The following is a 16,934-nucleotide window of genomic DNA, read 5'->3' on the forward strand; positions in this document are numbered from 1 at the left end:
GGGGGGGGGGGGGGTGAGAAATTCTTAAACTTTACCCTGCAGAAGAAAGTTAATCCCCTAAAAACGAAGACAAACGAATAAATGTCACGCCTAACCTTTTTCTTGGCAACTGAAGGCATTTCAACATCACGGAACTCCTCCATATGATCTGGTTCTACATCAGATTTGGCAATACCAGCTGAAGTTTCCAAATGCTCTAGTTTGCATTTGTTCCTCCTCCTATGTTTTTTTGCTAGCACATTGTTCTTATTTCCTTTGTCATCGGGGGGCATTGAGGATGGTTTTGCCTGCAGAGTACCTACTGGAATACCAAGTTCCAGAAGTGAACTTTCAAGAGCAGACTTTGTTTGGAGCTTTGCAATTTGTTGTTCATCAAGGAGATATCCACAGGACTGTTTTGATTCAAGCATCTCAATTTGCTGCAACTTTTTCCGCAAAGCACGAATTTGTTTGGAAATGGCTTCCTTTTGATTATCTTTGTGGAAAAAAGAATCTGATCTTTGTTCCATTTCGTTTGTCATGTTACTCATCAAATGATTCTCTCGGCACCTTAAACTCTCATTCTCACTATCCTCCTCTTCACTGTTAATAACGACCGGCAAAGTAGCAGTTGCAGTCGGGAGTCGACGATAGCTCCATGGCTCAGATGACTTATGGTCTAACAACTTCTCAAGTTTAGCCATAATATCTGGCGAAGCATTTGCAATAGCTTGTGATGCCACTGTAAAAATATAATCGAGGTTCCGAATAGCTATATCCTGGAACCAAGTGGCAAATGAAATATTAGTTGCACATTATGCTATGACTTTATTACATTTGGCCAAACTTGACAATAAAAAAATAAAATCAATGAAAAGGAAATGATCATATTAAGATTAAGGTCCGATTGCAATTTTGGTCAAAGGGGTTTGTAATTAATCAACTCATTTTCTCCTGTTTTACTCAAACCTAAAACCTTCAGAACGTCTCAAACTGAACTTAAGATGATTCAAGGAAAAGAGAATCTATAAATTTTGTGAAAAACAAGACAGCAACAAATACGTTTATACTAAAAACCAAATCAATTGATCAAGAAATCTATTATAGTGAAGAACAGGAAGCTACCACATGCAACTCTCTAACTCGCAGAAAGTGGCAGAAAAGTATACCCGAAATTAAGATTAAAGTAAGATCTATGAAGCAGACATCTAGAAGTGAAGCAGAAGTCCCAAATAAAAATTACTTTTTCAGTATCCAAGTCTTCATATTGCATACCTCACAGTGCTTCCTCAAATCATCAGCCTCAAGTGAATCTGCAATTTCAAGTAGTTGAATAGCATTCCGTGGTTCCACTAAACTCTCTGCAGCAACTTTTTCACAGAGACTTTTCAAGCTAGGTACACAACGAAGTTCAGTGGCAACCTTTGGGGAAGTAGATGGCTCAGTAACAGAGTCAATATCATGAAACATCAAATCTTCATCAAGCTCATCTAGCTCATCCATGCCATTGGAAATATGGTTCTTTGAAATCTTGTTCCCGTTGACATGATAGGCAGGATGATAGAGAGAACCAACAATCAGTAAATGTGTTTCACCAACTGACACGTACGTAGCCCTCTTTACCCCATGCAAACGTGTTGCAACAGGTGGCTTATCCTTGCCATTCTTCCCATCCCACATGAATACATCACCAATAGATGTAACAGCAGCAATCCAGTATTTTCCTGCCGAAATACTGACCACGTCTCTTCCACAAAGTGAATATAGCTACATGAAAGGAAAAAAAGAGATCAGACATCAATAGGTAACTGACAAGTTGTTCACAAGAAAAGAAATAAAACCAAGAGATCAAACTTGTTGGCATCTAAGATCAGCATCCGAGGAATCCCAATAGAATACTGCACCATCATCAGTGAGAGCCATGCTATGAACCATCCCAGCAGCAATGTTAACCACATGAAGCCGTTTCATTCTATGAAACTTTAGTGGGGTGTTCCCACTTTTCTTTAAATTCCTAGCAATTACAACTCGCCTCGGAGTAACAAGCCTATGTCCCCAAGTGTAAACCTGCAACAACACAAAATCCTCTCTTAGAACAGCTAAGCCAACCAAAGATATCAACATATAATCTGCTACAGAATGACGATGTATGTGCATAGCATTACTAGCTCAAAATTAATGTACCTTTAAAATGAAAATTTACAAGCTCAACAAATCTTTAAAAGTTACCTCTCCATCAAGCCCTAAACATATTGTGTGAAATTTTGCTGCAGCCACTCGAACAAAAACCTTTCCCTTCAAGTATTCAACCACTCTAGGAGTGTAATTAGAAGCTGAGTTAGAGGTGCCATAACCGAGTTGACCTTCCCTATTGCAGCCCCATGTAAAAATTTCACCAGACTCAGAAACCACAGCAGTGTGTTTGTTTGCGGCAGCAACATCAACAATTTTAGACCTCAGAGAACTAACTCTTCGAGGTGTGGGTTGGGTATCAACAGAAGTGTAACCGAGTTGACCCTCTGCAGATCAAAATTAGGGAACACTCAGTTCCTCAGAAATCAATAGAACAATGGCAAGAAAAGCAAGGCAATGTGTTCCAATATTCTATTTATTACACAGAACCTTTAGAGAATGAATAATGAGCTCCAGCCACCATCCAATATTTTTGACATACTTCCCTTAAAACTTTGTACATATGAGCTCAATGGCATCAAGATACTTTACCTCTATTAGATCCCCAGGTGAATACTTCACCACCCTCTGTGGCAATAACCGTGTGATGTTTGGCAGCAGCAACTGCTCTCACACGGCGGGAACCTAAACCAAAAATCACCTGCCGAGGGGTGATAACTGCAGCTTGACCACTGTCATAATGAAGTCAAATGTATCTAATGAAAATATGTGGGAAAATTGCAGCTGGACAAGTACATTCAGCCTTGCTTCTTGTTCAACAAAAGAAAGAATGTTTATCCAATTGTAACAGTGACTAGCACATCAGTATCTCCCATTTGACAGCCAAGAGTCTAGGATCATTGAATTAAAAAATCGATAAAGAATGCACAGCACTCTTACTGCTGGCCACCTTATATTATACAATTTAACACAAGCATACAAATAGATGACTGAATAAATTGAATTGTAGGTGTATGTACTAACGACTTCTATATATATTAGAACACTAAAGAAATTGTCAATAATGAAATGGGCAGACAAAAGATACTAAAATACATCCTATGTAATTGAACAAAGAGACTCAAACCTGTGAATATCGAAGTCAGGGTGTCCAAGCCGGCCTCCCCTTCCAAAACCCCAGGTATAGACTTGTCCATGAGCACTTACAGCTACACTATGAAACTTGGAAGCAGAAACCAACTTGATAAAGGAACCATGAAGAGAATCTATTTTACATGGAAGCTTTTGGATGTGCTCGTTGCCAGTTCCAAGTTGGTAGTTTGTGCCACTGCCCCAACTAAACAACTCTGTGGCAACTGGGAAATGAAAATTAATGTGTTGAGCCTAATGATCAGCGTCACGAGTAAATATAAAATGGAAGGCCAAAAAGGTACCTGAGGTAGGTTCACCTCCCACGACCTGCAATACAGGCCCAGAGAGGAGATCTATTGGTGTTCTACACTTGGAGTCCTCCAACGTGATAGAGGCACCACATTGGAGAAGGATACATGCGACAGCAAGATGACCAAAATGTAGAGCTCTGTGAAGACTGCTCCATCCAGATTCACCGTCCTGAAACAAATTATTGATGGTCATCTGTAACCTTCTGAAATTGGGAAGTTAAGTAACCAGTAAAAGCTAAAGATAGCCTAAAAAATATGTGCTCTCTGTACGGAACAAAACTCACAGAGAAGAAGGTCAATAGAACAGAACAAACCCTGCCTATGAATCATGAGATTGACCGAAGACTCTCCAACCAGTTATTTGAGGGAGAAAAAAAGGACAATGTAAAAACTATTTTGACATAGGGAAGCTAACGAGACATGTTCTATCTACTGTCTCATACCTCAAAGTTTCCTAGTTGCCAAATTCCCAGGAAAACTCGACACCAAAGACCCTGCCTATGAACCGTGAGATTGACTGAAGACTCTCCAACCAGTTATTTGAGGGGGAAAAAAAGGATAATGTAAAAATTATTTTGACACAGGGAAGCTAACGAGACATGTACTATCTACTATCTCATACCTCAAAGTTTCCTAGTTGCCAAATTCCCAGGAAAACTCGATACCAAAAAAGACCTGCCATCCTTCATGCTGAAGCTAACTCAAAATATTAAAAACATTAAAAATATAATTGGATTTCTCCTCATTGCTAGAGCAAAAGACGTTGGAGTCTCTAAAAAATCCAATTGCTTTTATAAAGTGCAGATGAATGCATCAAGGCATTGCTGCAGGAACTTTGGCCTGAAAGGAAGAATAGGGTGATCGTGATGAATCCAGGGAAATGGAAGAAGTTCCAGAATTAACAAATCTGATTGTTCTTCTTTGTGTTTCCCTTCACCCTCATTCTATAATTTATAAGTTAACTAATAGAGTAATAAGTTGTCCATAGTTTTAAAGAGAGTAGTTCAGTCCAAAAGACATAATTAAACCGTAGAAGTTGACTTTTCCCATTCCTATTAGACACAAAGATTAAGATAAGAGTTAAAATTAGGTACAGGGAGCAAAGGTACATGCATGATAAAAAAGTAATGATTTTTTTTTTCTTTTTTGATGAAAAACCAAACTTTCATTGAGAAAAAAATGAAAGAAAGAAGGGGCATACAAAAGAACCATACAAATGGGAGCTAAACTGATAATTAAATGGTCGCTCAACCCAAGTCTGAAATAAAGAACGGTGACCAACATACCCTAGCATCAGGATCGGCACCAGCTGCCAGAAGTCGCCTTACAATAGGAATATGATTTCTCCAGATTGCAATATGAAGGGGAGTGAGACCAAATGCGTTTCTTGCATTAATGTTCCCCCCATTCCTCTTCAGCAGTGCCAATGCTGAATCCACACCTGCCAAGGACCCTTCACGAACAACAAGCCATAGATCTTTCTGGGAACTCATTGATGAAGATTTCCGAAATGAAGTCTGTACATTTTGCTTCTGTCCTTGCGATGAAACTAGCACCTCCATTTTGTAAGATGTGCAGTAGTTTATTTTACTTCCTAATATAAAATTTTAGAAGAACAATGTATAAATTCTCCTCAACTCTTGAAACAACTATGAAACTGCTTCTTAAGAAAAAGTTGTCAGTAGTGAATAATATTAAGACGTCAATCAACAGAAGTCTGGTAAGAAGAAAGTCCAAGTCAACCAACTCATCCGCTACTTGAAACAACGCCCCTTCATCTCAGACTATGTAGTAATAATATCCTAGACAAAAATCAACCTATAAGGTAATAGCACATTCCTTTATTGGATTAAAAAACATCTTTCCATTATCATCTCCATAATTACTGAGACAACACAATGTAGCAGCCACTCACAAAACCAATCATTTGGGACGACAAGAAAATTCACGTGCAAACAAGTGAAAAAGAACCCTGCAATTCAAGATGGTCCATCAGACAAGTTAGCTTTCTAAAACTAAATTTACAAGTAAAAAAAAAAAGTAAGCAATAACTTGTAGACGAACTGAATGACCAAGGTTAGTTTAGACAGAAAAATAGAATGAGCTGCCAGGAGAAAAAAAGTTAAGTAAACATACTCTGAATCGCAATTATCAACCATGACAAGAAACACACACAGTTTTAATATGTGTACGCCGAACATGTCATTAGCCTCATAAAGGCAGTTCATGCCTATCTACAGACTGTAGTACATATTACACAGTATGATACTTCCTGAAGTATCAATAAACTTCGAAAAAGAAGATTATAAATGAAGAAAGCATCTCAAGAGGCGTTTCCTTTTCTATTTCCTTCAAAAAAAAAAAAAAAAAAAAAAAAAAAAAAAAAAAAAAAAAAAAAAAAAAAAAAAGCACCAAAAGACAATAGATAGTATGCAAATGCAGAGAAAAATCATGAACTCAGAAAGCAAGCAGAGGACATTTCTGTCGCTAAACTAAGCATCAGAAATTATCAATAAAGCATAATTACTCAAAGTCGTACAAAAATTCTACTGACATTCATAATCTTGTTTATTCTTCAAAATATCTTTTGTATAAAAAAAATTTTACAAAAAAATAGAAGCCTCTGTAAATTACATTAAGTGCTGAAGAAGAAAGGAAGACAAGAGAGTCCCATTTAGAGTTCTCCGGTGGATTCCCAAGCGTCAAAACAGACGCTAATTTGCAAGCATTCCTACGTAAATCCTCCGAGATCACAGAAGATGCAAGCCAATAAGACATCAATAACAGTTGTCAAACAATCAGATACAGATCACAACCCCTTAAAATGGAAACTAGGTCGGGTAAAAATAGAATTTCCCCTCAAAACGAATCAACCCCAGAAAAGGAAATGTCAGCTACCTCAAGAACACACAACAAGTAGAGACTTATAAGCTCAAAGCAATCATCACCACTTTATCAAAAAACCACGCCAAGCACCAAAAAACGTTTCTCAAAAACAGCTCGAGATCCTGAAAACAGACCAACCCACAAAATTTTCCACAAAAAAAAAACACATGAAACTCTAATTGCACGATCCAATTATGAGCTGCGACTATTTAAATTGGGAGATGAAAACAACAAACAAAAAAGATCAATAAAATGAAATCACCTCGGCCTAGTTCGATAGAAATGCAGTGGAAAACCTTGGAAAAGATTTGAGCATACAAGAACAGCCTTCAAAATCGTAAGAACATGAAGAACTGAAATGAAATATATCTTAGAGACGAAACAGAAACGGAAGCGCACCAAAGAATATACCTGGAATCAAAAGCGCGCACACTGAGAGACGAAGAGACAGAGAGAGACAGAGAGAGAGTTTCCATTAGAAGACGAGGCTGAGTTTCTCAAGACTGGGAGGGGTAGTTTTGGTAATTCACATTACTTGACGAAAATACCCCTATACATTTGGAAAAATTACTCGTTTGCGTAAGATAATGGCTGGTGTCATCGGGAATGTCACGTGCCCACGATCTCTCCAAGTGTTTCTCCTCTTGACACGTGGACGAACCGTAGCCTGACACCTCATCGTACCAGTTCACAATTCACAAAGCTAAAAAAAATAACTTTTTTAATAATATTAAATTTTTAATAATTAATTTATATCTAATAAAATTAAACAGCAATTAATAACCAAGTCTAAATCTGTCGTTTATGTTAGCATAACAAGAATTATAGTTAGATATTTTCGGTTTTCTCTGGTTGTCACTGAGCTTAACCGATCATTTTCAAACATAGCTTTAATCTGCTAAAATCGACTGGTCTCAACTTGCTGAACCCGTACAAAGTTTTGGACCGGTGTTAGACGAACACAACTCTCCACAATTGTATGATATTGTCACGAAGCTTATCCGATCATTTTCAAACATAACTTTAATCTGGCTAAAATCGACTGGTCTCAACTTGTTATACCCGTACGAAGTTTTGGACTTTAAAAGACCTAGTCGACCAACACGAGTTACTTGTGGGTGTTAAACGAACACGACTCTCTAACATGGTATGATATTGTCCATTTTGAGGTCTCATTCCAATGGAGATAGTAGTGTTTGATTATAAACTCATGATCATTCTCTGAATTAGTCGATGTGGGACTTTCATCCAACACCTCCCTCAAACAAAGTATGTCTCCCCTTAATTGAGGCTCGACTCCTTTTTCTTTTGGAGTCTCAGTCATTTTTTACTATGCCTCGAAGGCGGGAGGCTCGACTCCTTTTTTCCTTTGGAGTTCTTTGTTCGACATTTGAGGTTCTATTGACATAGCTCATGCTCTGATACCATGTTCGCTCTCCACAATGGTATGATATTGTCCACTTTGAACATAAGCTCTCTTCGTTTTGCTTTGGGCTTTCCAAAAATGTCTCATTCCAAAAAAAATATTTTTTAATTATAAATTCATCATCATTCCCTAAATTAGCTACCTCGACTTTTCATCCACCAATTCTGATGGGTCTCGTCTTGTTCCCAATACCCATTTTTGGTGCTCTAAAATGATTGATGGATTTTTTTTTTTTTAATGTTTTTATGAAAATTTAATGCACAGAACAAAAATGATATCCAATTAAAATAAGTTTATTCTATTATTTATAAAAAAAAAAATCATATTTATTTTTATGAAAATAAAATCAGAAAAAAATATAAGTTGCAATTACGATTTTACCCTAATAATGGATGTGATTACGGATTTACCCATTGATATTTTAATATGAAGGGTGCATCTGATTCTTGACTTTTCACATTTATATACTTTTTTTTTTTTTTAATAATTTCCAATTATATTTTGGACCAATAAGAAGAGTCTGTGGATGCAAGTAATCCTTTTTTTTTCTTTATTTATTTTTTCTTAAATTAAAAGTAAACTTAATTCTTTAAATATCACAACCATGAATATTCTAATCATAATATCTCATAAGAACTTCAAACTATATTAAAATATATATATATATAATAAAATTAAAGATGCCAGAGAATGAAAATTCTACCTTTTATTTATTTATTTATTTATTAGTAATTAAATATTATTTTGAAGTTTGTAATATTTAAATTTAAATTTTTTAAAATTATATTAGTAGAACATTAATTTATGAAATATTATTAAATTTATTATAATTTTTATAAAAGAATTATATAAATTTATGAATTTTTTTGAATGAAATTTGATTTCCACTAAAATTTAAAAAAAAAATTAAATATGAGGATTGAAATAGATGACACTGATAGAGACATGTCAGTCTTGTAGGGGGCGTATATATTTTTATTTGGCTCCGGTCAATCTGAGGGTTTTGTCCCATGAACTTGAAACCGAACAGAGTCAGTTCGGGTTCAGAAAAATGAACTCAAACCAACCTGAAAAGCTAATCCAACCCAACCCAACCCAAATCGGATTGTCAAGTTGAATGTACACACGTACCGTCTAATCAACATTTATTTAGGATCGAGTGAGGAAAAAGTTCTTTTTTTTTACCTTTGAATGTAGCCAGTTATACAAAGCTTTTTCGTATCGTATTCTTCCCTTCCTTCACATTATAATTATATTTTATAATTTTTTTCAATACTCGTAAATTCCACGTCATTTTAAAAGAGAATATTGACGTAATAAACAATAAATGAAAATAAATATAATAATTTGACTTTTAAATTTTAAATTTTATGTTTCCATAAATCATTAATTAAAATTATTTGTATATATAAATCCCTAAAATTATCATCAAATTTATAGATTAAAAAAATCTTTAAGATTGACTATTTAACCAATAGACTTTTCGACTCATTATTTATTTATTTTTTTAAATAACCAAAATATTATTAAACCTTTTTTTAATAATAATGTAACTATTTTTGTTAATTCAAATTAAAAAATAACAATATTTAATGCATCATTTTATTTTTCGGCTCATTCCAACCACCAATTAGAAAAAATTAAATGATTTTTTTTAAAAGGGAAAAATATTGCCACGTGGTAAACACTAATTTGTCAGCTGAGTTGGACAAAACAAAATGTAACTTTCAAAATTATAATTAAAAAATTAAATTTATTTATCTAAAAATACTCTTAAACTTTCGAATTTTAATTTAAAAAATAAATATAAAAAAATATTGTTACTCTATTTAAAAAATATTTAATAACTTTAAATAGTGTTTCAAAAATACCCTTCAATTTTATATATATATATATATTATTGCTAGCATCGTACTTTTTAATATTATTATATTAATATTCTTGAAATTATTGATTTTTTTATATTTTATTTTTTTTTATGAAGTTTAAAAAGATTTTATTTTTGAAAAAGTAGAAAAGTATTTTAAAAGTGAAAATGGTATTGTTTAAATCTTTGGAAAATTTACTAATATTTTTAAAAATAAAGTATAAAGTTAAAAGTAATTTTCATTAATTTAGTAAAAAAAAACACATGATTGAAAAAAAGTTTGACCAACTTTTTGCTGATTGGATAAGTTAGCATGAAATAAGATAAAAATATATTATTAAAAAATATTTAATTTAATTTAAAATTAATAATTAAAGATAAAGATTAATCGATTAATTAGGACCATAGGGTAGCTCAATAGGGGACGTAAGAATGAAATAAAAGCCAAATGACAGGTAGATTCCACGTGCACATCACGTGTTCTTTTTTTCTCCATTATTATTTTTTTTTGGTTTAATAATTTTTTTAATTTTAAAAATATCTAAAGATAATTACTTTTAATTTTAATTTTATGCCCAAATTGAATTAGTTTATTAGATATAAATTTAAATTTGATATTTAATGAAGCCAAATTGTGTTTAATATATCAAAAATTAAACTTATAATTAATTGTTTTTAATTATTTTATTTAGATTCTTAAATTTTCAAAAATAATTATATTATCTTTAAACTATGAGAGGTTGAATTATACGTTTAATTATTGAATTTTTATATTTGTATTTAATAGATCTTTAAATTTTAAAACGTGTATACGCATTTTGAATTACAAAAGGTCTTATAGGTTTCTCGACTTTCAATATCGTATTAAAAGGTTTTTGACGTATTAAATATTTTATAAAATTAACCCGATTGAATATTGCGTCTAATAAGGCATTTGTGATATCCGAGTAGAGGAGGGGTACATGAATGAACCGTGATCACTTTCAAATGAGAGTGATTTTGAGGAGAGGATGACTAATGAAGGCTTAAAAAAAACGAAAGTTACTACATATATCAATAAGATATATTGGAAGTGGTCACGGTGTCGCACGGGATGTAGGGTAATGTTGGGGTCATCAGGTGTCAAATCTTGATTTCGACCTAATCCGAATCTTGGGCTTGGGTCATTCTAAATGGTATCATAGCAGTACCTCTCTTAGTAAGATGTGGTTAAGGAACGAACTAATGTAAAAGTTGGTGAGCATGTGACTTGTGATGATTTAAGTCGAGTATCTGAAGAATGTGAGGATATTATAAGAAGTACTATATTATTAATTAGGATTGAAATGAACTAATATGTTCGATGAAAAACATGTTGACTCGATGTATACTCGATTTTTATGATTTTGAAGAACTAAACTCAAAATTGAATGAAAATGAATGCATACTTAGGTATTCACGATTAGATTGTCATACTATGTACCTATTGATGATATGTTTCAGGCATGATATGTTTATTTTGTTATATGGAGACGATTAGGTGTTTGCAAACTAATCTCTAATTGTGAACACGGCTCGACTGTCGAGGGTCTATATAATACATTATGTAATACCTCAAGCCCATCGCTAGCAGAAATTGTCTTATTTGAGCTTTCTCTTTTGGGGTTCAACTCAAGATTTTTAAAACGCGTCTGGCTAGGGAGAGAGATTTTCACACCCTTATAAAGAATGTTTTGCTTCCCTCTCCAACCAATGTTGGATCTCACAATTCACCTCCATTTAGGGCCCAGTGTCATGGTCCTACTTTTTCAACCACACGGCGTCGTGATCTTGACACGCTCACGACCAGGCTTAAGGGGAATTAAGTCCCATATATATATATTTTAACTTTGTGGCTTCATAGGACCTTAGGCAAGGTTTGTCTTCACCAATCAAACATCGTTGGTGCGAAATCCAAGCGTGTTCAACCACACATGTCATCTGCATGTGCATGTTCAATCGTCTGCGACACAACCAACTTGCCTCTACACAAGGCCAAGTCATTATGCTCGACCTTGCCTTTGCTCAGGGCCAAGGTCTCTCAATGCAATGTCGCTTCTCATCTTGTCATCTCGATCCCCATCGACATGACTCACATGTCTTGACACCATCCTGAGTCTCAGGGTATCGTCAACCATCACAACTTGCTCGGTCATGCCATTGAGAACGGGCCCACGTGTCGCTCATCTCATCGAGACGTCTCGAACATCCATCCATTCGAGTTATATTGAGGCATTGGCCCTCCTGTGTCCATGCCATGTCATTTACAGATACCGTACCGGATAGTGAGTGTATGTAGCAACCTCCGACACGCAGGCTGGGACGCAATATCGGCACACCTGTGCCGCCTGATACTGTCCTTAAAAAATTTATTTCAAAGGAAGTCGCCCGAAATACTCGTCTCGACACGCTCACCCTCGTTGTGACATACGTATGTGCCACAGGATAGCTCGCTTAGGCAACAGGGCCTAGGGGTGGTGGAGACCTGACACCATGATACCCCTACAGTACATTTTGAGCCATTTTTAATCCATCAGGCATAGACATGATTTTGGCGAACGGTCATACGGTGTCATGGAGCGTCAATCTGGTGTCCGATTGACACCAAATTTGGCGAGCATTCATATCTCATATGTACGGACTTAACTCTAGAACCGCATGACCGAAAACCTTCCAGAACCTCGACTTGCTCGCCCTCGTTGTGACACACGTATGTGCCACAAGGTAGCTCGCTTAGGCAACAGGGCCCAGGGGTGGTGGAGACCTGACACCATGGTACCCCTATAGTACATTTTGAGCCATTTTTAATCCATCAGGCATAGACATGATTTTGGCGAACAGTCATACAGTGTCATGGAGCATCAATCTGGTGTCCGATTGACACCAAATTTGACGAGCATTCATATCTCATATGTACGGACTTAAATCCAGAACCACATGACCGAAAACCTTCCAGAACCTCGACTTGCTCGCCCTCGTTGTGACACATGTATGTGCCACAGGGTAGCTCGCTTAGGCAACAGGGCCCAGGGATGGTGGAGACCTGACACCATGGTACCCCTATAGTACATTTTGAACATTCATATCTCATATGTACGGACTTAACTCCAGAACCGCATGACCAAAAACCTTCTAGAATCTCGACTTTCTCACCCTCGTTGTGACACACGTATGTGCCACAGGATAGCTCGCTTAGGCAACAGGGCCTAGGGGTGGTGGAGACCTAACACCATGGTGCCCTATAGTACATTTTGAGCCATTTTTAATCCACTAGGCATAGACATGATTTTGGCGAACGGTCATACGGTGTCATGGAGCGTCAATCTGGTGTCCGATTGACACCAAATTTGGCGAGCATTTATATCTCATATGTACGGATTTAACTCCAGAACCGCATGATCGAAAACCTTCCGAAACCTCGACTTTCTCGCCCTCGTTGTGACGCACGTATGTGCCACAGGGTAGCTCGCTTAGGCAACAGGGCCTAAGGGTGGTGGAGAGCTGACACCATGGCACCCCTATAGTACATTTTGAGCCATTTTTAATCCATCAAGCATAGACATGATTTTGGCAAACGATCGTACGATGTCATGGAGCGTCAATCTGGTGTCCGATTGACACCAAATTTGGCGAACATTCATATCTCATATGTACGGACTTAACTCCAGAATCGCATGACCGAAAACCTTTCGGAACCTCGACTTGCTCGCCCTCGTTGTGACACACGTATGGGCCACAGTGTAGCTCGCTTAAGCAACAGGGCCCAGGGGCGAAGAGCTAACACCATGGTACCCCTATAGTACATTTTGAGCCATTTTTAATCCATCGGGCATAGACATGATTTTGGCAAACGGTCAATACGGTGTCATGGAGCATCAATCTGGTGTCTGATTGACACCAAATTTGGCGAGCATTCATATCTCATATGTATGGACTTAACTCCAGAACCGCATGACTAAAAAGCTTTCAGAACCTCGACTTGATCGCCCTCGTTGTGACACACGTATGTGCCACAAGATAGCTCGTTTAAGCAACAAGGCCTAGGGGTGGCGGAGAGCTGACACCATGGTACCCCTATAGCACATTTTGAGCCATTTTTAATCCATCAGGCATAGACATGATTTTGGCGAACGGTCTTACGGTGTCATGGAGCGTCAATCTGGTGTCTGATTGACACCAAATTTGGCGAGCATTCATATCTCATATGTACGGACTTAACTCCAGAACCACATGACCAAAAACCTTCTAGAACCTTGACTTGCTTGCCTTCATTGTGACACACGTATGTGCCACAGGGTAGCTCGCTTAGGCAACAGGGCCCAGGGGTGGTGAAGACCTGACACCATGGTACCCCTATAGTACATTTTGAACATTCATATCTCATATGTACCGACTTAACTCCAGAACCGCATGACCGAAAACCTTTTGGAATCTCGACTTGCTCGCCCTCGCTGTGACACATATGTGTCACAGGGTAGCTCACTTAGGCCACAAGGCCCAGGGGTGGTGGAGAGCTGACACCATGGTACCCCTATAGTACATTTTGAGCCATTTTTAATCCACTAGGCATAGACATGATTTTGGCGAACGGTCATACGGTGTCATGGAGCTTCAATCTGGTGTCCGATTGACACCAAATTTGGCGAGCATTCATATCTCATATGTACGGATTTAACTCCAGAACCGCATGACCGAAAACCTTTCGGAACCTCGACTTGCTCGCCCTCGTTGTGACACACGTATGTGCCACAGGGTAGCTCGCTTAGGCAACAAGGCCTAAGGGTGGTGGAGAGCTGACACCATGGTACCCCTATAGTACATTTTGAGCCATTTTTAATCCATCAGGCATAGACATGATTTTGGCGAACGGTCATACGGTGTCATGGAGCATCAATCTGGTGTCCGATTGACACCAAATTTGGCGAGCATTCATATCTCATATGTACGGACTTAACTCCAGAACCGCATGACTGAAAACCTTTCGGAACCTCAACTTGCTCGCCCTCGTTGTGACACACGTATGTGCCACATGGTAGCTCGCTTAAGCAACAGGGCCTGGGGGTGGCGGAGAGCTCACACCATGGTACCCCTATAGTACATTTTGTGCCATTTTTAATTCATCAGGCATAGACATGATTCTGGCGAATGGTCATACGGTGTCATGGAGCGTCAGTCTGGTGTCCGATTGACACCAAATTTGATGAGCATTCATATTTCATATGTATGGACTTAACTCCAGAACTGCATGACCGAAAACCTTCCAAAACCTCGACTTGCTAGCCCTCGTTGTGACACATGTATGTGCCACAGGGTAGCTCGTTTAGGTAACAGGGCCCAAGGGTGGTGGAAAGCTGACACCATGATACCCCTATATTTCATTTTGAACCATTTTTAATCCATGAGGCATGGACATGATTTTGGCGAACGGTCATACGATGTCATGGAGCGTCAATCTGGTGTTCGATTGACACCAAATTTGGCGAGCGTTCATATCTCATATGTACGGACTTAACTCTAGAACTGCATGACCGAAAAGCTTCCGGAACCTCAACTTTCTAGGTTAAGGCTTGGGACCCTACTCGACCCTTCAACAAGCCTATCTTTGCCCCTCTTGTCTGTTCGATTTCTCTATCTTGCTTATGTCTCTACTTGTCTTCAATGCCCACTATGTGTAGTGAATTAGATGATGCACCGTTCTCCTCGGTCGCATCATGACACTCGTCTAGGCCCTTGTGTGGTTGGATAGGAGTCACTTGAGGGTCGCTGCTTCTCTTGTCGCAACGTGAAAGTCATAGCCTACTCTCTTCATAGTTAGGTCGTGACACCCAGTGATAAGATAAGGAATCAATACAAGGGGAATAAGATTCGGATTACCTTGTTGATCGAATATCTCAAGCCAAGAACACTTTGTTTGAGATTCGAATCACTCCAGAAGCAAGATCGATCATGTCTAGCTTCAATGATTCTTGTTGATCAAATATCTCAAACACTTGTTTGAGATTCGAATCACTCCACAAGCAAGATTGATCATGTCGAGCTCGAATGATTCTACATGCAATCTAAACTACATAGAATTGCAAAGAAACTTAGCCATTGGCTAAAGAAGAGCACAAATGCTTCTTTCTCTATATTTTCCAAGTCTACCTTACAAATACAACATACATGGCTTTATATAGCCTCAAAATGAAACTATTAAAGGCATTCCAAAAGTTGTAACATTCATACTTAATGGCCATAATTAGCCATTATGTAATTGTAACCTAAGTAAATAAAAACTCTTAAACTACATTAATGAAATACAATAACTCTAAATCGTAATCCACCCATAATTTATCACATGAAACTTCATTCTTCTTCGTTGTGACATGAATTGAAATACTTTTGATGATTTCAACAATATTTTCTTCACATCTTCATTGAAGCATATTGTATGATTGATGTCTCTTGGTTCATATCACCCAGCGTCCACACTAGCTCCCATTCCCCCATCCAATCGATGTGGGATTTCTCAATCCACCTCCCTTTCGATATCACAATCAAATGGTTGGAATAACTCAGTTGGTATCAGAGCTCCAAATTATAGATTCTGTAAATTAGCCTACGAGGTAGGCCTGACATGTTCCATAGTCCAACCGTTGATGTCCCGTCACCGTCAGGTATGTCATGCATAAGATAAGAAAAAGAAATGTCATTGACTGCATATGCTGTTACTACTTGACTATTATCAAATGTAATCCATGAATGAAAATGACATCATGAACTATATTATTGTTGACTGCATTATGGTTGCCTTAATTCTATGTTTATTATAATGTAGAATATCCTATGATTTACCTTACATAGAATGTAAATGTAAATGATGTACTGATAATGCTTAGATGTACCGATAATACTTAGATTTAGCAAGGTTGGTACTACTGTGAATAGGAAGCTATAGTTTAGTAAGCTACTCAATGCTAGTATATGCATGAAAATTATTTTGCTATAGAAGGTCAAATGTTTCAGTTAGACATCTCAAACATTGTTAAAATATGCAATATTAGAACCATAAAGATGGAAAGGAATGTACCAACTTATACTAACGAGTAAGTAGCTTCAAATGAAAATGACCAAAAAAGCTTAGATAGACAATATTTATAGTCTGCCACATATATTAAAAGTGGTAGTGTCGAAAAAAAATCAC

The 16,934-nt window shown here is 37.1% G+C and overlaps 1 protein-coding gene across 2 annotated transcripts in view; it reads right to left on the reverse strand.

Annotated features, from left to right (window-relative positions):
- Window positions 1-6,939, reverse strand: part of LOC111803501 — an 8,739-nt gene extending 1,800 nt beyond the window's left edge. The window contains exons 1-9 of one of the 2 annotated variants that reach the window (XM_023687935.1): window positions 6,852-6,939; window positions 4,841-5,526; window positions 3,546-3,723; window positions 3,239-3,458; window positions 2,704-2,843; window positions 2,209-2,498; window positions 1,834-2,046; window positions 1,255-1,746; window positions 96-758 (exon numbers count right to left, since the gene is read on the reverse strand). In XM_023687935.1, coding sequence (XP_023543703.1) covers window positions 96-758; window positions 1,255-1,746; window positions 1,834-2,046; window positions 2,209-2,498; window positions 2,704-2,843; window positions 3,239-3,458; window positions 3,546-3,723; window positions 4,841-5,116 — 2,472 coding nt within the window. In that variant the 5' untranslated portion in view covers window positions 5,117-5,526; window positions 6,852-6,939. Of the gene's footprint in view, window positions 1-95; window positions 759-1,254; window positions 1,747-1,833; window positions 2,047-2,208; window positions 2,499-2,703; window positions 2,844-3,238; window positions 3,468-3,545; window positions 3,724-4,840; window positions 5,527-6,851 lie in introns of both variants that reach the window. The other variant, XM_023687934.1, reaches the window with a different exon arrangement.
- Window positions 6,940-16,934: the final 9,995 nt, after the last annotated feature.

The sequence above is a fragment of the Cucurbita pepo genome, chromosome LG10 (assembly GCF_002806865.2).
Source record: "Cucurbita pepo subsp. pepo cultivar mu-cu-16 chromosome LG10, ASM280686v2, whole genome shotgun sequence".
Taxonomy (NCBI): Eukaryota; Viridiplantae; Streptophyta; class Magnoliopsida; order Cucurbitales; family Cucurbitaceae; genus Cucurbita; species Cucurbita pepo.